This window comes from Urocampus carinirostris, chromosome 6, assembly GCF_059441175.1.
Source record: "Urocampus carinirostris isolate Australia breed hairy pipefish chromosome 6, RoL_Ucar_1.0, whole genome shotgun sequence".
Lineage (NCBI taxonomy): Eukaryota > Metazoa > Chordata > Actinopteri > Syngnathiformes > Syngnathidae > Urocampus > Urocampus carinirostris.
The window spans coordinates 10904805-10927300 of record NC_142354.1 but is presented as its reverse complement, the minus strand read 5'-3'; the positions used below and the strand labels follow the sequence as shown (position 1 = coordinate 10927300).

General features: G+C 41.8%; 1 protein-coding gene across 1 annotated transcript in view; it reads right to left on the bottom strand.

Moving 5' to 3' along the window:
- Positions 1–18661, bottom strand: part of acap3b (ArfGAP with coiled-coil, ankyrin repeat and PH domains 3b) — a 101674-nt gene extending 83013 nt beyond the window's left edge. Inside the window, exon 1 of the mRNA XM_088337852.1 lies at positions 18443–18661. Within this exon, the coding sequence (XP_088193978.1) occupies positions 18443–18489 (47 nt within the window). The 5' untranslated portion in view covers positions 18490–18661. The remainder of the gene's footprint in view (positions 1–18442) is intronic.
- Between the last annotated feature and the right edge of the window lie 3835 nt (positions 18662–22496).

Genomic DNA, 22496 nt, shown 5'->3' with positions numbered 1-22496 from the left:
ATGTTTCCATTTCTGTCTTTGTTCCTGGTTTGGTTCATGTCAGGTTGGATTTTTTTTATCATGTTATTTGTTTTGTGACAACTGGTTCGTTCATTAAATTGTTCCTTATTTGTTATTAAACACCATCCTTATTTTGAGCACCCCTGCTTTAGTTCCTGCTTCTTGTCAGTTGGGTCCACCTAAGAGTGTAACATACTATCAACAATTTTGTTATTTTCATGTTTTTATCCAGGGTACCAGGGGTTTTGGACACATTAGCTAATTGCATAAGTTTCTATGCCCACCATAAGACAATTTCAACTTCAGATCAGATGATTGTCTTATCCTGGGGGTGTACTGTACTTTAGATAGATAGATACTTTATTAATCCTCGAAGGGAAATTCACATTTCCAGCAGCATCCCTCTGCTGAGAAACAATACAATAATAAAGCAAAAAGAATACAATATACAAATACCCAGTGTGACGTGCAAATGCCCACTGTAGCGTGTTATATAGAATATCTAAATAGTGCTACACAGAATACATATTGCAATAAAATTCGGTAATGTGCAATGTAGGTGGTGTGGTTTAATGTGGGCTTTTACTCTGCCGGGTAGAGATAAAGAGCCTCATGGCATGAGGAAGAAAAGATCTCTTCAGTCTGTCCGTAGTACAAGACAGTGACAGCAGTCTGTCGCTGAAACTGCTCTTCTGTCTGTCTGGAGATAATGCCGTGTAGTGGATGCGATGGATTGTCCATGATATAACTGCATTTGTCTATCAAGTACGATTAAAACAAATTAAAAGGGTGGGTACAAGTACAAATTCCCCAAAAACGTTCAAGATTATTTTCCGCATCAAATAGGTTTCCATTTGGTATGTACGAAAACAACGTTTTGAAAACATGTTTGCCCCCAAAGCTTTTGAAATCCTTCGTCTTGGCTCACTCTTGGCTGCTCGTTCTTGTTTAGACGAAAGGGGATCAGCTGTTCTAGCAGATGACACCGTGTCTTCTTAAACGGGACGACCGACATTCCAACTTTTTGGTTTGGTTGCCGCGAACGACACGCGATGAAATCTTAGAATTTCAGAAATTTGAGAAACTTGCCACACCAAATATAAAAGGAAGCGGAGGTTCCCAGTTTCTTTACAATCTTTAAGTAAAAGAACTGTGATTAATCAGCACAGTTTTGGCCATTTTACATAGATTTTTTTACTAAAAGTAAAGACAATGTAACCCTTACCCGAACCCCAACCCTATTCAGACTAGCCTTTACTGAAATAGTGCAATTTTTTAATCACATTTGGTGTAACGTCAAACATTAATGCAAGGACAATAACATTAGCAGCTAGCGGCCATGTCCACAGTACTACCAGAAGCATTGATAAGCATTGGTAAGATCTGTGAAATTAGCATCAGATTTGAAATTATTTAGCATTAACTGCTATTATTTTTCGTTGACTACAAAAAGCTAACTGGAAACGAACACTGTGAAAAGGTGAAGCAACTGGATGCACTCTAACAGCACGGCAGCGCTTTTTCACGAGACCCTGCGAGTCAAATGAAAATGCGACAAAGGCGACCTTTGAAGTCGCTAATCGCCAATTACTAGAAACTTTTGACAAAAGTGGAGTTTGTTAAGTTACGTGATCAAAATCACAAATTTAACACAAAAATCCCAACTATCACTCTATGAAAATGCGATTATATTACTGTCCTATGAATTACGTTCATCCAATGCCACAACATTACAAGTTACGTATTCAAAATCGCAAACTTAAATCAAAAACTAAACAAATAACAGTTTCAAAATGCGACTAGATTACTCTCAAGAAAAACAATGCCTTTAAAAGGAAGCTTACATTCACAACAATACAGACATAACAAGGTCTATGTTACAAAACCTAAAACATGACCCAAAATTAAGTTCCAAAGGCGACTATATTACTCTCGTATGAATTTCTTTCATCCAATGCCACAATATTAAGTTACGTAGTCAAAATCACAAACGAAAATAAAAAATAAACAATTAACAGTTTCAAAATGCGACTAGATCACTCTCAAGAAAAACAATGCATTTAAAAGGAAGCTAACATTCTCAACAATACAGACATAACAAGTTTTATGTCATAAAACCTAAAACATAACCCAAAATTAAGTTTCAAATGTGACTATATTACTCTTGTATGAATTACGTTCATCCAATGCCCCATTACAAGTTACATCTTCAAAATCGCAAACTTAAATCAAAAAATAAACAAATAACAGTTTCAAAATGCGACTAGATTACTCTCAAGAAATACAATGCCTTTAAAAGGAAGCTAACATTCATAACCAATACAGACATAACTGTCATGATTACTGATTCGGGGCACCTGCGGCTGCTCCGTTGGCGCCAACAGCCACGGGACCTGATTGGCTGTTGGACTCTTTTTAAACTCCCATCTTCCGAAAGGAACCCGTCAGACCGTCTGCGAACCTATGCTCTCAGCTAGGCAAGCTTTTGTACTCTCCGACATTATCCTGCCCTGTTTTCCTGCCTGATACCTGTTGCCGACCTCTTTTCTGGACCCGTTTCTGCTTTTGCTCCTCCGTCTCGGCCATCGACCTGTTTTCTCGCTGTCAACGACTACCCTCGCTCGACACGGAAGTGCCATTTCCGCGTTCCTGCTACCCGTGACAGACGATCATCGGATCGTGGATGCAAGCACTGGTCTTTCTTAGTAAAAACTGAGTAAAACCAACGCTATTGGGTCCTGTCTCCGTTCCTGGCTTGCGACAATAACAAGTTATATGTTATAAAACCTCAACTATAACACAAAATTAAACCAATGACAGTTTCAAATGTGACTATATTTATCTTGCATAAAATGTAATCATTCAAACAAGGCACATGATGAAAAATGTCAAACTCAATGCGAAAAATAAACCAAGGACAGTTTGAAACGAGAATATATTAGTCCCATGTAAAATTAAGGGATTCAAAGGAAGCTAATGTTCATTCATAACCAATAAAAAGATAACAAATGATTCGTTGTAAATTTCAAACCATAAAAATGAACCAATGACTCTTTGAAATGTGACCATTTTATTCTCGTAAATCAACAATACTATTAAGAGGGAACTATTGTTTATTCATAACCAATACATAGATAACAGGTTTTATGCTAAACCTCAAACATACCACAAATATAAAGCAATGACAGCTTCAAATGCGACTATATCACTCTTGTACAAATTGATGCTTACTTTGAAAGCTCGCAATAAGCGACAACCACTTAAAATTCTGGTTTCAGTTTTGGCTCTCCGCTCCAAAGTCAACTTCCAGTGGCAGTTAGCGTGAAACGGGTTTTAGTTTCACACGCTTTGGCCGAGAAATTTCTCCCACAAGTTTCTGGAGCATCAAGCAACATCTGGCCAGTCCGGTGGGATTCATCGTTCGTTCGGTCATCGGGTTTCCCGTCATGACTCCGCATACCAAAGTAAAACTAGAACACTTCCTTCCTGGAATGGGGACAAATTCTCCTTATGTGATTGGTAGGGGTGGGAAATTTACGATTTGGGAAATTTTTGGTATCGATCGATCTAATTGAATACAGGGTAGAATCGATCAATGGTGATCCAAAAGCAACAATTTTACATTAGAACTACGATAAAAAACAGCCTAGAATGATTAAATAGAATGGTAAAATGTAAAGTATGAAAAATAGGTTTTATTTCATTATATTAAAAGTCTAAACAAAAAACATCAAAATAAAAAATACAATTTCATGACAGCAATTTTTTAAGAAATGTCAATGCCAGTTTTCTAATTTCGCTAGTACCATTAAAAGAAGAAATCCAATGTGAATCGTATTTTTGCAGAGCCACAAATATATCTATGATTAACATGTGTCAAGAACCGGAACAGGATCAAGACCCAAAGGGGTGATGTTCTCACACAAGCCTTTCATTTTACGGGAAATGGGGCGTCATTCACGTTAGGCAATGGTTCGGCGTGGAAAGACAGGAAGCTAGAGACCGACGAGATCGATTCCAATTGCCCGAGCAGATATCAGACAGGACGGGACAGACACGATAGATAATGAAACAGGATATCAAAAATAAACAGGACAAACTAGACGTGAACAAAAACTGGAGAAAATGATAAACAGGACAAAAATAGACGGAAACAAAACTGGAAACCAAAATTAAACAGGACAAAACAAACGGGAACAGGACCGAGTCGAAACCCACGTCTTGCGGGGCAGAAGTTCGTTGACAAGCTGACAATGGAAGTGTGAAAGCGCTGAGCTTAAAATAGACAGAAAGCCAATCTGTCAACGAGCCGCAGCTGGCGCCACACGGGTGGGGCCAATTGGGCACCATGGCAACCGTGACAACATGTAGCCTACATTTTCAGTTGCAGGAAGTTCTTCCCATTAGAACTTACCACTGCAAACACTACCTTCATTTTTTGCATGCCTCATTTTAAATTTCCGTAATTGATTTGTAATCCTTATACTAATACAAATTTCATAGTGCTCTGTTTAGGTGTAGCATTCACCGGACCTCTTGGGCGTGACCCGTAGGGGGCAATGACGCTTCATAGGACAATGCCCTACAAACTCATGCCAGCTGCTGTTAAACACAAGGGGAAAATAAATCCATTTGCAAAGCAAAGCCACCAGAGAGAAGTGTCTGTGTCATTTTCAAGCAGACTTGTTAAGAAACAAGGCACCAATGTCAAGTATTTACAAGCACGTTACCCAAAATTCAAACACTTTTTAACGCTTGAAAACACAACATTAAAATTCAAGCATTTTCAAGGATTTCGAGCACCCGTATGAACCCTGGAAAATAACTAAAATAACCTCCATTATTTTGAAAATGAAGGTACAGCGCAAAAAGTGTGAACAATATGAGGTAAAAACATTAAACAGTATAAAAAATAAAATACTTCAACAACAACCATTTCAGAACTGTATAACAAGAAATCAACCAAAATACTGTATTTTCCAGACTATAAGGTGCACAAAAAACCTTCAAATTTGTAGTGGGCCTTTATAGAGCCAGAAGTACGGTAAATATATTCGGAAATGCAGAATTACAATGAAATGCGGTAACTGTTTGTGAGAAATCGATTTATTTTAGTTGTGAAACCAGATTCCTGAACAGTTATGTTCTATGAAATGTGTTTTTATATCTTCTGTTTTAATTTTATGTACCTTATAATTATAGTTATAGTTATCTATGAAAATTAAAGCTTTTAAAAGAGAGTATTTTTAAGGTCCAGAAAATAGGGTTCCTTTCATTGCACAATACAGACACTCCCCTACTTACGACCATTCGACTTACGAAAAACGTGTAGTTCCAAACATTTTTTTAGGGATGTCAAAAATATCCGCGAATTGCTGTAAGTTAGATTTTGTATTGTGTGCACCTTTTTCCGACATTACTGTAGTGCTTCTTTCCGCCACTACTGGGAGAAGTGGTGCTGTGAGAGGTTACCCAACATCCACCCCGAAGAAGAAATCCGGCTTCCTCTTCCAAGTTCATGTGTAAACATTATATGCTGTATTTTGACATTGGTGTAAAGTGTAAAGAGGCGAGCCGTTTCTTTTGAAATTAAAGTGGAATAAGAAAGCTTGATGCGGTTGAAAAAATGGTCAGATTGCTTATTTTTGGCCACTTTTTAACACAGAGGAGGAAGTCTTGAAGCTTATCTTCCAAAAGTAAGTTAAACTCAACTTTATTTATCTCTATTGAGCATATTATTGTCATGGTTACCATGGCGCCCAATTGGCCCCGCCTGACAGATTGGCTTTCTGTCTATTTTAAGCTCAGCGCTTTCACGCTTCCATTGTCAGCTCGTCAACGAACCACTGCCCCGCGGGACGTGGGTTTCGACTCGGTCCTGTTCCTGTTGGTTTTTCCTGTCCGGGATTGTTCCTGTTTATTTTGTCCTGTTTAATTTCGGTTTACAGTTTTGTTTCCATCTATTTTTGTCCTGTTTATTATTTTCTCCAGTTTTCCATCCCATCTAGTTTGTCCTGTTTATTTTCTATATCTATCCTGTCTGTCCCGTCCTGTATCGACAACATCTGTCCGATATCAACTCGGGCAATTGGAATCGATCTCGTCGGTCTCTGGCTCTCTGTCTTTTCACACCAGACCGCTGCCTAACGTGCATGACTCCCAATTTCCCATAAAACCAAAAGGCTTTCGTGAGAACGTCACGCGTTTGGGTCTTGATCCAGTTCTGGTTCTTCATCGCGTGGTAGTATACGCGATCCGTAGATCATTGATCATGGGGAGCAGGTTACTCAGACGCGGAATTGGTATTTCCGTGGCGAGCTAAGGCAGTGTCGAAAGCGGGGAAAAACAGATCGATGGCTGGGACGGGGGAGCAAAAACGTTGTAAAGTTCAGAAAAGGGGTCGGAGCCAAGAATCAAACAGGAATCAGGACAGGAAAAAGTCAGGGTTGAAAGGCTTGCCTAGCGTGAGCTGAGGTTTGCAGACGGACTGTCACGTGCCTCGCATCAGTAATCATGACACATTTGGGAATGTTTTTATTCAGTTGCAAGGAGTTTCGCTAACATTTGAGGCCAACCAGTGCAAAATGCAGAAGTTTAGGATCAGTATGGCAGGTCGTTCCTGGGGGCTAAAATCGTCGGAATCGAACCGTTTCACTCGGTGACCTAAAATATGAAATATGAGCAATGATGACGCAACAATGACTAACCAGGAAGTCCAAACCACTTAACCACAGAGGCAGGAAGGTGTTGACCCAATACTAGATGAGTAAATGTCTGTGTAGACTCCATTGGCAGAAAATTGTACTCATTTTAATGTGACAGTGTGTAGTAAATCACCATTAGACTGCCTGCATTCGAAGAAAACACCTTATTAAATCATTGTTAAACTAGAAAAATGACTTTATACAGCAGACTGTACATTATTTTGCTAATTTTAAAAAATATTTTCGACCAATATTGGAAACAGTACAAACAAACCAATCTACCGTGGGTTAAATAGGATATTTTACTCGTTTTAAAGTGACAGCATGTAGTGATTCACTATTAGAGGTCATCATAGCTTAGAATAGAGCTGAAGTGTATGCATTCCAAGAAGACAAATTACGGAAGCCTGAAGGATACCACTTGGCAAAATATGGACACACCTTCATATTTATTGGGCTTTTTGAAAAAAGCAGACCTAAGCGAGATGTATTTACATCGAGAAGCTAACAGTAGAGGCTAGCGGTGATCCAGAGCCATCTGTCAGGACCAGAACGAAAACAGGACCCACTCGCGTAACGTTTCTCACAAGTTTTATTAGAGGAAAGGGAGGGGGTTGCGCCCATGATCCAGGGATTGCTGGATGCGGGAAGCAGGTCGCTCTGAATGCGGAAGTGAAACTTCCGTGGTAAGCGATGGCGGTGTCGGGAGCGGAACAAACGGGTCAGTAGCCGGGATAGAAGAGCAAAAACGTGGTGGGGATCGGAAACGAGTCGAAAGCCAGGTGAGGAGAATAGACGTGGTCGAGATCAAAAACGGATCGTTATTCGGGACGGGAGAACAGACGTGGTTGAGATCAAAACAGGTCGTAATTCGGAACGGGAGAGCAGACATGGTCAAGATCAAAACAGATCGTAGCGGGAGACAAACAGGAGCAAAAATCGAGACAGGCGAAAAAGTGCTTTCCGTGTAAAAACAGAGATTCGCGGACGGACCGATAAAAGGGGACTGACAGGACAGAGTTTAAATACTGACAGGGAGCCAATCCGTCAACAAGCTTCCGCTGGCGCCACACGGGCGGGGACAAATGGGAGCCAAGGCAACCTTAACACCATCAGCCACCTGGCTAACCTGAGTGGCAAGAGAAGGAAACAATGGGAAAAAAAGTCTTCTTCCAGATTTTCTTTCACGGAGTGGCTAAAAAAAGCAAATAAATTGGTTTGGCTAATGCTAGCTTGGTACATAATTCTCTGATGATCTGCGTTTAAATAAACCATACTTACCTAATCCCTGCTGATTTGTCGGCTTCCTGGCTAATGCTATTTCAATAATTCCAGTTCGAGATTGCACTTTATTACTTAATGTGTAACGGATCTGCGTTTTAACAAACCAGACTTACTTAGTCTGAACTGATTTATCATCTTCCTATCTAATGTTAGCTCTCTGATGCTAGTTAGCTATGGTTAGCTCTGTTATCCTGCTTTTTTTAACAGACCATACTCAATCAATCTTATGTCAGCAAGCAACAAATGCTCGTTTTCTAATGCTAGCTCTGTACTTCTTGTGTTGTTCATTTCCTTTTTAACAAACCAGACTTACTCAGAAGGCCTAACTTTAGCAGCTAGCTGGAAAACCTATTGAAAAGATTGAATTCGTCAAGCATCAGGACCCTGAATCATGGAATGTAGTAATTTCTGCTTGCGTGACCAGCAGTAGAAGGCGAATGACAATGAAGGACAAAGAAGGAGACACTAAGATTACTCATAGCAGCTAGCGACAGCCCATAGCCTGTAGCCAAGTGGCTAGCACTAGTGGCTATCACAGGAAACTGCAGAAAATAATGTCAGAAATGCCGTAATCGCTTTGCTTAGCAACATTCGCTTACAGCTACTAATAACAACAACAGCTAGAGCCATAGCCTGCAGCCAAGGGACTAACATGGGTGGCTAGAGATGGAAAGAGCAAATAAAAGGTTAGATGTGCCCCAATCACGGTTACTCAGTGATGTTGTCTTGCATGACCAGCTACAGAAGGTGAGTGACAATGAAAGAGCAAGCAGCAGTAGCTAATAATAACAGCAGCAGATAGCAGTGAGCCATAGTCTGCAGCTAAGGGGCTAACATGAGTGGCTAGAGAACAAAACAGCAAATAAAAAGTTAGAGGTGCCCTAATCATGGTTACTTAGTGACGTTGGCTTGGATAACCAGCTGTGGAAGGCGGGTGACACTGAAAGACAAAGCAGGAGTACCTAATAATAACAATAGCAGCTAGTGGCGAGCTATAGCCTGATGTCAAGGGGCTAATATGGGAGGCTAGAGAAGGAAACAGTGGATTTAAAAAATCCAAGGTGCCTTAATAATAGAACTCAGTGACGTTAGCTTGCATGAGCAGCTGTAGAAGGGGAGTGACAGTGAAAGACGAAGCAGGAGTAGCAACTAATAACAACAGCAGCTAGCAGCGAGCCATAGTCTGCAGCCAAGGAGCTGATATGAGTGGCAGTTGACAAATAATACAAAGATGCCTTAATCACAGAACTCTGCAACGTTTGTTTGCGTGAGCAGCTGTAGAAGGGTTGTGACACTGAAGGATGATGCAGGAGCAGCTAACAATAACAAAAGCAGGCAGCAATAAGTTGTAGCCTGCAGCTTTGTGTCCAACATAAGTGGCTAGAGAAAGAAACGGTGGAAAAAAAACACAACAAAATGCCTGATTATCAGGACTCAGGACACATTCATGGCTCTGCTGTAGCTGTTCAGTGCTAACTAAGCTACCTCCGCAAAATGGTTCTCTGTCTTCCGTAGTAGTACAATGGCGACCCAACATATTGACTTCTTCAAGTTGTGCAGAATAATTAGAAAAAATCCTAACCTACAAGTCCTGAAAGTGGACTTCCTGGTGTGAGGACGAGAGTGTGTGAGCTTTCATGTTATGTCTCGATTTAATCAGAGGGCATGTTTGCCGTAATCCTATTTCACGTACGAGCTAAGCGCCACGTGCCGTTGAGTGGCGGGAAAGCTGCTTCCTGATGTCCACGTGAAAACTATGACATTGCCTCCACCCATGACACAAATTGCCCTCTTGGGCCCCACTCTTATTGATAGTCAACCAGGGATAATGGATCACGGGCAAAACTATACTGTTCAGTTTAGGTAGGCCACAATTGCATGATTCAACATCACTGACTGGTTCAAAAAAATAAAAACACCGCTGACCACTTCTCTAGCAATAGTCGACTAGGGATAATTGATCGCGGCAGTTCAATTTCGGCACGCTCCCGTAACTCAAATAAATAAAACCCGCTCTGCCGACCATTACTTTAACAATATTCGACTGGGTATAATGGATTGTAGACAAAACAGTGCCGTTCAGTTCAGGCAGGCCACAATGGCACACTGCAGCGGCCCGAACCAATTTAAAAAAAGTGCCTTCTGAAGGTCCCTGCTCCCAAGAATATAGGATTGGGGCTAATGGATACTGGCCACACAAGTGCAGTTAAAAATGGGCGGATATACTCTAATGGCAAAAAGAGACACCTGTCCGCTCGCAGCAATATTCCATTGGGGATAACGGATTGTGGCCGGACAAGTACAGTTGATTTTTGGGCGCAACATCGGCTAAAAAAAAGAGCTGCCAGGCCTGACAAAAGTGCGCTCTGCAAGTACCTGTTTACAGCAATATGCAATGAGGGATAATGGATAACGAGTGAAGCCCACTTGTTGGTGCATAGCACGGAAAAAAAGCCGCCCTTCAAGACAAAAATGTGCTCGGCCTGCCCCTCCATCCGCAGCAATATGCGATTGGGGATAATGGATTTCAACTCTGATGCGCTGAGGCCTGAACGTAGGAAGGGGTTACAGAATGTGTTTGGAAAATTCTAACAAAATCAACGCATTACTTCGACTAATTTTGATGTTAATTCAACCACGCACAGAGGTTGCAGTTCCATTTATCACCAGAGGTGGCATTCCCGAGCAGCTGCCTTTGATTTACATGATTACAAATGAATTAAAAACAAAGCGTGCTTTTATTTTACTCTATTGCGACCAATTAATGAATCCAAATTTAATCCAGGTCAGATTAGACGACAAAAACAAGACGCAAGAGCAAAATAATATCAAGTTGACCTACATGACTGGGTGGAAACTTGGCCACCACCAGGCTGTACTTGCCCAAGACCCACCAAAGGAAATGCTGCCCCTACGACCCTAGTGGTTAAGGGATCCACCTCACCCATAATAGAAAAGACTTGACCTTGTTATACTACCTTTGAAGGACAATCAACATCTGCTAAAAATCCCGCCAGATTACAGACAAATGAGATTTTACCAGATTAAGAAAATCTGCGACACTTTTCTGTCAATCCGGCATGATTTTCTTTCTTTTTCGGACATTGCTATTTGAGGAAAGTGAGCCATCATTTTTATCAGGTGAAGAAATCATCTGAGGGATTAAAGGCAGGAAGTAATCCAGACATTTACGCAAAAGGCCAGACGCTAATCCGCAGTAGCAAGAGGTCACTTTCATTTGACTATTAAAGAGCAAGCGATTTTCTTTTAAATTCTCAAAAAATTTCGATAGAATCTCAAAAAAAGGCATTTATGATTAGGTAATTTTCCTATATATATATATATATATATATATATATATATATATATCCTCAGATATATATAGAATCATATATAAGAATCATATTTTTATCTATTGCTCTTTGCTATTTATAAATACTTATATTTTCATTTTATAATTTATTTTAAAAGGTTTATTTTTGTAAAAAAAAAATGGGGAAAACACATGTTTTTATTCATATTTTTGTGTTTAATTTCAGAATTATATTTTCGTTTTTATTAATTTATTTGTATTTATTTTTCATCTCATTTGTGTTTGTGTGTGATATTGTCAGGACCAGAACGGAATCAGGACCCAATTGCGTAGCGTTTACCACAAGTTTTATTAAAGGAAAGAGGAAGGGCTGCGCCCACAATCTGGTGTTCGCTGGACGTGGTCAGGATCAAAACAAGTCGTAGCCGGAGACAAACGGGAGCAAAAACGGGACAGGCGGGAGTCAGGGTTGAAAAAGACTTGCCTATTATACACTGAGGTTCGCAGACGGACTGACAACAGGGGATTGACAGGACAGGGTTTAAGTAGGGACAGGCAGCCAATCAGAACCCGCGGCGGCTGGCACAAAATGAGCGGGCACAGTGAATTGCATCGGTAATCATGACAGATATATATGTAATTTGTGTATTTGATATATTTCCACATGCATTGATTTATGCATTGCTGTTTTATGTTCATTTATTTTTATTTGACATATAAATAATAATAAATATCCATTTTCATTTTTACATCCGAGGCAGGTTATAGGTAGGGAAAGAGCACCACAGAACTGATTTTTAATCTGCGCATCCTATGTGAGAGGTTTCAACAACACCAGAGAAACTTTTATCACGTTTTTGTTGATTTCAAAAAGGCGTTTGACAGAGTATGGCAAGCCGCCTTTTGGGTCATCGTGTAGAAGTTCAACATGGGCCAGAATACTAGCTCAGATCATTGAACAACAGTATGCCAATGCTAACAGTGCAGTACTTATTAATGTACCATTGGAGCGTGGTTTCGAACCACAGTCGGTGTCAAACAAGGCGGCATTCTCTCTCCAACTTTATTCAAGCTATTCCTGGAGAGGATCATGATCGATGCACTGGATCAACATGGAGGTACAGTCAGCATTTGGGGGACAAAACATCACTAACCTCCGTTTTGCTGATGATATTGCCGGATTGGCAGGAGAAGAACAGGAACTCAGAGATCTGGTCAATCGCCTATACAAGGCATCAAGCCAGTATGGGATGGAAATCATCACCGAAAAAACAAAAGTAATGAGAAACAATCCCCAAGGTATCTCCACAAACATCACCAACAACCACAGAGACCTAGAACCTGTCACCAAGTTTAAATATTTTGGAGCTGTAATAACATAAGAGTGGTCAGAACTAGAAATCATGGCCAGGAAAACTCAAACCACATGCCAGATCTTAACCCACCTGGAGGGACAAGAACTTAGCAGTGAAATCAAAGATCAGACTCATACAAGCGCTGCTTACTTTATCTTCCTCTACGCTTGCAAGACATGGACTCTCATAGCAAATCTAGAAGGAAAAATCCAGGCCATGGAGATGCGATGCTACAGGAAACTTCTAGACATCAGCTAATTAGCTCATGTACCAAACAAAACGGTACGCAACATCATTAAAGGGCACATTGCAGCCTCAGAAGAACTGTTGTCCACTGTGCGCAGACAGAAACTTCAGTGGTATGGTCATGCACAAGATCATCACGACTAGCCAAGATCACTCTCCATGGCACAGTCCAAGGGAGGAGGAGAGGAAGACCGAAAAAGAACTGGGACCACAACATTGAGGAATGGACTGATGCCATGTTTGCCACGACCCAAGAACAGGCCAGGGACCGTCAAATGTGGAGATGGCTGTCCAGAGTTGCGTCCTCAGTAGTGCACCTATGACCCATGCAGTTCGGGAGTCAACAGTGAACTACCCGCCTCCACAATTGCTTGATGTCGCCTAGGGTATCATTTTCTTTGGCCAATACAATGTTATCATCTCCCACGTTTGAACGCGGGTTTGCAAAGCACTCAAAGCGCTTTTAAGTTACATCAAGTCAGTTTTAATTGACCTCACGTAATGCGCTACGGTGGTCAGTTGCATTTATCTTTTTGGATTTTCGCAAAGAGTTCCCCGTCGCCGTTTTTACCGCTAACAGGGTTAGCTTCCATGGCGGCCGTGGCTTTGAAACGAGTTTGAATGGTCCGTTTGCCCCAATCCATTACAGGAAATTTTCAATCACCCCGGAGGTGAACGTTTGCAGATAGTTGGTACGTCAGGGCTCGAATTTGCAGACGAGACTTGCTAAGGTCCTCCTCAAGTGACCCTCTGCCCCCCATATTTATGAATGGAAGTATGTATTTATATATTTTATCACTACTGGTCAAGTATTTTAATATGACACTAAAAACGAAGGAAGATTAGGGGTAGGAGTCACCAGACCCTGACATCCAGATCTATTATACTATGTTGTCAGGAGCATTCCAAAATAGTGGAACAAGGGTGCCCTAGAAAATAGAATTTACCATCACATCCTCTGAGATAAAATTTGATTTTTTCTAATTTAACAAAAAGTGTATATCGTGTAGCCATGTTTTGTACTTGGTCCTAATCGTTGATACAGCCTACTGTGAACAGCCCATATCTTTGGCAGCCATACGAGTAGAGTTCCCTTCTTCAAGAAGCTTGACCATCCTGTCTTTGGTCTCAAGAGACATCACTCTTGTTGGAGCCATGATTCTTGCCAATCTACCTAGTCCAGGAACCGCACTGTTTTTAACTGCTGATTGTTTTTCGTCTCGTTTGACAACTACAATTTGGATTACTTTCTATCCTATGGTTATGGATTTTAACGCACAAAAATGCGTTTATTCGAGGAATCAACTTCTTGCCCTGAAAAATTCTCGTGCCGGCGTGATGAGGGGGCCTATCGTGGATGGAGAGCCGGAGCTAGCTAAGCGGCTAGCGGCGTCATAAGTCTTCGGTACAGTCCATAATCATGGTAAATGTGAACTCTCTACCAAATTAGACCGGCGAACTGGCTGTGCTGGTGAAAAACATCAAAGCGTACAAGGAGTGCAGTTTGCTGTGTTTTACGGAAACGTGTCTCACGCCTAGCATCCCGGACGCTAACGTAGAGCTACCTGGCTTGACACTGTTAGGACAGACAGAGACACGAAAGCCTGCAGGAAGCGGATAGGAGGTGGACTCGCTATCTACGTGAACACGAGGTGGTGTAACCCTGGGCACAAAGACTTCCATCTGCTGCAACGACGTCGAACTTTTGGCCTAGCGTGTGACGTCATCCACTCAGCTGTTGCTAAACTACAACACAGCACCCCGAAGCCATCCTGTTAATCTGTTAATAAACAACACAAGGATACTGCTGGAAGTGTGAATTTCCCTTTGGGGATGAATAAAGTATCTATTTCTCTATCTATCTATCTAATAAGCAGACTCGTGTAGATTTTAGCTCAGGGGATGGTGTTATAATAGTCTGTGGTTTGCAATAAACTGTGGTCTGTGCTGCCCTTTGAGACTATCCCTTCTCAAGGTTTCTTCATTGTCCTCATGTTGAGTTTTTTGAGTTTTTCCTTGCCAACATGTGGGTTTTAGATCAGGGGATGGTGTCATGAAAGTCTGTGGTTTGCAATAATCTGTGGTCTGTGCAGCCCTTTGAGACTCTTTGTGATTAAGGGCGTCAAAAATAAACAGGACCTGACTTGACTTGACTTAAGGTGCGTTCTATGTTTCCACACAAAAGAACCTTCTTATATATCCTTACACTTTTGCCATCCATCGTTAGCATTTAGAATAAACCGACTCCGACACGACCATCCTTTTTACCCATGGCACGTAACCATAGCAACCACTGCAGACGAGGAACCACCGGGGAGCAAGGCGACGTCATCTTCTTGAGAAAGACGAGGACGTCCTTCTCCGATTTGATTGGTTTTTGTATCGTTCGGCACGGTCGGAATCTCTAACGGATTATGCTATTAGCGGCCATCCGGCAGGTTGGACGGCATTTTGCCAAAGGGAACAATGAAAACCTGTTTGTTCCCCTCCAACAGAAAAGGAGAATGCGCAGCGAGGAACTTAGACATTGTTTTGACATTTCGTCTTGAATCGCCGGGATCCCCCCAGCATCTTCCTCTCTTAAACTGTCAGCAGTTCCCGTAAATGTAGACCAGGGGCCATATTAGGTTCAGAGCTTTGGAGGTGCTGAGCACCTAGTGTTGAACGTAAGTTGCATTCGATTAAATGCAGCTAAAACGATAGAATATCGGTTGATGATAACACCGTCAAGGCATTGGGTGGAAAATATTTGTTGGCCACTGAATACCACTGTCAGGACCAGGACAGGAAAAGGGAAGCAGAACCCACTCGCGTAACGTTACTCACAGTTTAAGAAGCTAGCAGTAGCTCAGGAGGTAGAGCACTCGTCTTGGGATCAAGGGATCCCAGTTCGAATCCCGGCTCGTCAGTGTTACATGTCGAAGTGTCCTTGGGTAAGACACTGAACCCCTACTACCCCCAATAAGCAGGTTAGCGCCTTACATGGCTGCAAGGCCGCTATTGGGAAATGTGGAGCACATTGTAAAGCACTTTGGGAAGTCATTGACTTGAAAAGCGCTATATAAATGCAGATCATTTCATTTCATTTCGTTTACTTTTATTGTCATTCTTTTGTAACCATGCACACAGAACGAAATGTCGATACACCTGACCCGTACAGTTAAACTGTAGCGAGCCGATGCAGCCGCAGCCATTTTAGATCCAACTGCTGTGTTGGGAGTCATTAGGTGACCAAACCCCCCAATTCCAACCCTTAATGCTGAGCGCCAAGCAGGGAGGCAATGAGTACCAACTTTGTAAGTCTTAGGTATGACTCGGCCGAGGCTTGAACCAGCGACCTCCCAGTCTCGGAGCGGGCGCCCTACCATCTAGGCTACCAAGCTGGTTATTAAGAGGAATAAGCGCACACTCGATCCGGGGATCGTTGGTCGCGGAAGTAGATTGATCAGAACGAGGAAGTGCTCAAAATCAAACAGCTCGGGGCGAGAACAAAACAGGAACAAAACACGGGCAAAAACGGAGATTCACATGGTTTGGCTAAACAAGACCAAGAAACACAGGCAAAAATGGGGATTCACAGGGCTTCACGTATCACAACAGAGTTTAGCAGGAGTTTCGCAGACGCTCCGACACCAGGCGACTCACAAGACAGTTTTTAAGTAGTCAGGGAGCAATCTGTCAACGCGTTTCAGCTGGTGTCCATGGGCGGGGCCAATTGGGCACCATGGCAACCGTGACAGAACCTTGCGCCACACGGCAGGGACCAATTGGGCGCCATGGCAACCGTGACAACCCCACTCTTATCGTAATACACCGGGGCCTCCACAGACTCTGCCGCTATGCTGCAAGTCACGTTCATTAACACTCGCCGAACTGAAGAGGGAAGGTGGCGAGAGCGGTAGTCAAATGAACTGAACCATTTCGAGACACCGGAGTATTCCCGACTCTGCATTGTTCATATGTTTTGCTTATTTTACTTTTTTTTTAAATATCTATTATTTTTTTCATAATATTTAAAGCCCAAGTGTGAGATGAGAATTCAAAACTACCAAGTCCAAAATCCAGCATCCATGATAACATTTCTTTTCTTTTGAACCTTACTTTCAAAGCTTAACTCTAGTCCTAACCTAACTTTGGGAACTTACAATTGGTTTTAAACCCTAATTTGCTGCCCAAATTTTAGCTCCAAACCCTGAACCTACACCTAACCCTCACTGTAACCCTAGCCCTAACCCTGTTTCAAACCGTAACCCTAGCTCCAAACATATTTTAAAACCCTATATTCAGTTTAGGGCAGCACGGCGGCGCAGTGGTTAGTGCTTGTGCGGCACAGTTCATGTCATGGGAACCTGTCGTGGGTTCAAATCCAGCTCCAGACTTCCTGTGCGGAGAGTGTATGTTCTCCCCGTGCTTGCGTGGGTTTCCTCCGGGCACTCCGGTTTCCTCCCACGTTCCAAAAACATGCATTTCAGGTGAATTGGCCGGTCCAAATTGTCCCTAGGTGTGAATGAGCGAATGAGTTGTCCGTCCCAGTGTGCCCTGCGATTGGCTGGCAACCAGTTCAGGGTGTCCCCTGCCCACTGCCCGGAGATGGCTGGGATGGGCTCCAGCCCCCCCGCGACCCTAATGAGGATAAGCGGTACGGCTGATGAGATGAGATGAGATATTCAGTTTAGAACCCTAATAGGGAGCTCAAACTCTAGTTCCTAACCCTAACCCCAAACCTACAATTAACCCTAACCTTGTTTCGCCAGGGGTGTCAAACTTATTTTAACTCGGGGGCCACAAAAAAGAAAAAAAAGAGAGCTTGAGGAATAAAAGAGATAAAAAGAGAAATAGTGAGAGAGGGGGAAAGAAAAAGTGAGTATAAAAGAAATACAAAGACAAAAAGAAAGAAAGAAAGAAAGAAAGAAAGAAAGAAAGAAAGAAAGAAAGAAAGAAAGAAAGAAAGAAAAAGAAAGAAAGAGGGAAGGTAAGAAAAGAGAAGGAGAGAGTGAGTGAGAGAAAGAGAGAAAGGGAAAAAGGAAGAGAGAGCAAAAGATGGTAAAAAGACACACAAAGATAAAACGACCGTTAGTACACACACATATCCCCACAGCCCACCCTCTTTTCTTCATCATGTGAACGAAGCAAATAAATAAATGGGAAAAAAAATCTCCTTTCTACACATCTGCATGCAGGCACGTGGATGTAGTAGAGCCAACGCCCCCACCCACTCCCCTTAGTGGGCAGGGGGGGGGCGTTCAGGGGCGGAACATCTGGATGAAGGCATCGAGCATTTTCATCTCCCCTGCCGGTTTCTCGGCCGGCCAAGACCCAAATGCAGCTGCACAAATGACCTCCACGCGCCCTATGAATTCATAAAGCATCCACCAGCTGACATTTCGATATGGTTTTATAAATAAATGCATTTTTCGTCCTCTGGGTGACATTTAAAAACGCATGCTTTATCGTTCCTGTTGCTGCAAAAAACGACGCTTACAAAACAAAACGATGCGTACAAAACAAATAAAATAAGCATTAAAAGGGGGAAATCATACCGGAAGCGTGGCGAATCCTTAATACATTCTTCGAAGTCCACGGTCATTTTGGCGTATTTTTCGGTTTCCCCGCCTCAGTGCGGCAGTCGCACCGCCCGGTGACCGAAATGAGGGGGACAGGCAGGGACGGCGACTGGTTTGGGTTGCGGACGCACGCTAGTTCCCAGTGTTCCCAGTAGCACCGCGGCAATCCGAAAGGCGAGACGCGGGAGTGGTGAGTGGATTACTACACGGTAGAGATGGAATGGGGGAGAGAGGGGCGTCATAGGAGGCGTGTGTGTTGGGAGGGAGGAGGAGGAGTGCGCCGACTAGTGGTGACTTGAAAGAACTGCTGTATAGTGTTGACCTCGGTACTCGACCGTAATCCGTTCGGGTTTGGTGTTCCACCACCAGAGGTGGGTAGAGTAGCCAAAAACTGTTACTTCAGAATAATATGACTCAAATAGAAGTGAAAATTACTCACATCCACATAATCACTTGAGTAAAACATGTTAAATATAGTAAGAATACTTAAATTGACAAAATAGTTGCTGCCTTGTGAAAAAAATTGTGATTGACAGTTGATAGCTGAATATTAGCGCAAGCTAGCTGTAAACACTGTCGGCAATGCTAACTTCTTCATGCTAAAAAAAATTTGGTAATTTCTATATTTTAACAACTTAATAGTTACAAATTATGCTAATGGACTCATGTCAATGAGTTATGCTAATGGATACATGCTAAAAAGTGATCCTGACAGCTAAATGCTAACTTTTTCATGCTAAAAAAATTTGGTAATGGCTATATTTTAACAACTTCATATTTACAAACTATGCTAATGGGTACATGTCCATGAGTTATGCTAACATATACATGCTAAAAAGTGATGCTAACGGCTAAATGCTAACTTCTTCATGCTAAAAATTTTGGTAATGGCTATAGTCCCCCCACAGAACCAAGTAGAAAATGACAGAAACATCTCTCTGAGTGAAAAACTTTATGCTAACTCATAATGCTAACAACCGGGGTTATATATACCTTCCAGGATCATCTTCCAGATCAATCACAACTCTTACAATTGCCGCGGGAATTGTCTAGTTTTATAATTATTTCTTTGGACAAATTATTTCTTTGGAATTTTTGTTCTGACGCTAATTATGGACAGCAAATAACTCAGATTATTTAAAAATATGTACATATGTATATGCATACACTTCTACATGACATCACTGTCATGTGAAAAAAATGTACCACTGAAATTATTCGTAGTAGTTATTTATGTAAATCAGCAGTGTCAAACTGGCGGCCCAGGGGCAGAATTAGGCCCGCTAAGGGATTGAATCCGGGCCGCGAGATAACGCGTAAAGAAGCGCAAGAGAAAAATGAGCTGCAGGTCAAATTATTTTCAGTTGATGTTGCCAAAACCAGGTGCCTCTCACAAAGACGCTGTACTTGTATTTTTTTCTCTCTCTCTCTCTCTCTCTCTCTCTCTCTCTCTCTCTCTCTCTCTCTCTCTCTCTCTCTCTCTCTCTCTCTCTCTCTCTCTCTCTCTCTCTCTCTCTCTCTCTCTCTCTCTCTCTCTCTCTCTCTCTCTCTCTCTCGCTTGCTCTCTCTCTTGCTCTCTCTCTCTCGCTCTCTTCCTCCCTTTTTCTCTCACTCTCTGTCTCTCTTTCACTCTCTGTCTCTCTTTTTCACTTTCTTTGTTCCTCTTTGTCTCTTTCTCTCTCTGTGTCTTTTTACCTTATTTTGCTCTATAATGCTCTACTAGCTCAGGACAGTTTTGGTCTGGCGCTCGTCTTGGGTCGCAGGTTTGATTCCCAGCTCCTCCGTGTTATTTGTTGAAGTGTCCTTCAGAAACCCTAATGCTGCATGGTTGAGCTTTTATCGGTGTGACTAGGTAAGTGTGAAGCACATTGTGAAGCGCTTTGGGAGGTGTTCATTGACTTGAAAAGCGCTATAGAAATGCAGACCGTTTACATTTAAAGAAGGTATTGGTGAAAAAAACTACTCAAGTCAAGTCATGTTTATTTGTTTGGCCCTTAAAATCAAGGAGTCTCAAATGGCTGCACAGAACACAGACTATTGAAAACCAGAGACTATTATGACACCATTTTCTGATCTAAAACCTACATGAGGGCAAGGAAAAACTCAAAAACCTCAACATGAGGAAAATGATGAAACCTTCATTTGAGGTATGAGGTAATCCCCCTTTCAGGATGACGAGGCTGCAACAAATGCAAAGCCAAAAGCCATGTATATTAAATTCCTTGGAGGAAATTCTTCCACACTTACTACTCAGAGCTTCCGTTATTGCTGGTTCACTGCTTCACGGATTTTGAATTTTTTTTATTGTCATTGATATCAATGGACCATGCATTGTGTTCTGAGCAGACAGCAAATGCTATCACGGGGCAGGCAAGGAAAGTCTTTGGATGTTTGGGCACGACTGTCTATACGTGCAACTGTCATAGGCTGGCGTATGCGGTCAGTAAAACATGTGGCCATCAAAACAAACCGCCAGATAGCTTTTAGAGGCTTGTAACATTAAGAGTAAATTCGTGATACGAATCGGATTATGACGAAAGTCAGAAAAGCGCAAGGAAATGGTGATCACCAGTGGGTGCTCCATGGATGATTATCGGATTTGGGAAGTGACTGAGGCGAAGTCGGGAGAGAAGCCAATACCAAGGCTGTAGTACTGAGTAACGTTTTATTTTACTGATTGAAAAAGCAAAAAAGCAAGCATTCAATCAAATCATCAAATTCCATCCAATCAACAATATATTACATGTCTGTGTAATTGTAAATCTGTGTACCCAAACTAACAGTGGATTCGGAAAGTTGATCTACGTGAGGCTACGGCTATATGCACTGCGATTATGGTTGGTTGGAGGCTGTACTTACCAAACACACACCTCAGGAAATGGTGCCCCTACAACCCTAATGGTTAAGGGATCCAACCAACCAACCAACCAACCAACCAACCAACTATAGTCAATGTGTTTTTTAGGGATCCACTGCAAAACATATGAAATTACCAAATCATTTGGTGCATTGGGTTTTATTATTATCCATAATATCGGGTCAGGTCGGGTTTCCCCTTAACCACTTGGGTCCTGTGGTGTGTCCTGAGCCAATACAGCCTGGTGGCGCCCATCACTCTCCAGGCCAACATGTTTCCACCGGGGACTTTTTGCGTGTCAGGCAAATGTGCTAACCACTGCACTACGGAAACTAACGTTCCAAACTCTGCTCACGAGTGCTAACTAGCGGTTGTTTGGGTCACTGGTCATCGGAATTATAGAAACGAGCTATCTGACAAAATAATTTGGTCTTAGCAGAGTCAGATAATCGTGTACTTACGTGGAGGTGATTTAAGTAACGGGTTCAATGTAGCCAAATGTAAGGGATTAAGAGTACAGTTTCTCCTTCACAAATCTACACTAGTAAAAGTGAAAAGTATGGTGATTTAAAGTAAAAAATGTCCCAAATCTTACTCAAGTAAATGTAATTGAGTAAATGTAACTACCCACTTCTGTTGACCACCAACAGAATTGACACAAAGTCTCTCCTGAAATGAAATTAGTAAAACATATGCTACATGGAACTGCGACAATTTCCTCAACTTTACTGTGACTAGGGGGCACTAAATATCACTTACTGTCCCTTTAATGATGTATTGTCCGATAAAAGGTAAAAGAAAAAAGAAAACCTTTAAGAACATATTAAATTCATATTATCAAAGAACAGGGATTTCGTACGTTAATTAACCCAGTGATGAATAAAGATTGGAAAGGAAAATGAAGGGGGGAGGGGTGTTGTGCAAAACACGCAGAACAACATCCAGAACTATATCATTTGTTTTTATTTGTTTTATCTTTGTTTTGTTTTTTAAATGTTGTTTTTATTTATGTTCAACAGTTTTTATATATTGTATTTGAGAATTATATTTCAAATAAAATTAAAATAACGGTTGTATTAAAAAAATCTTTATTTAAAATAAACAATCGGATGAATACATTGCGTGGAACTACAATCATTTTGATTTTGAATTTTTCACCATGCTATTAAAAAT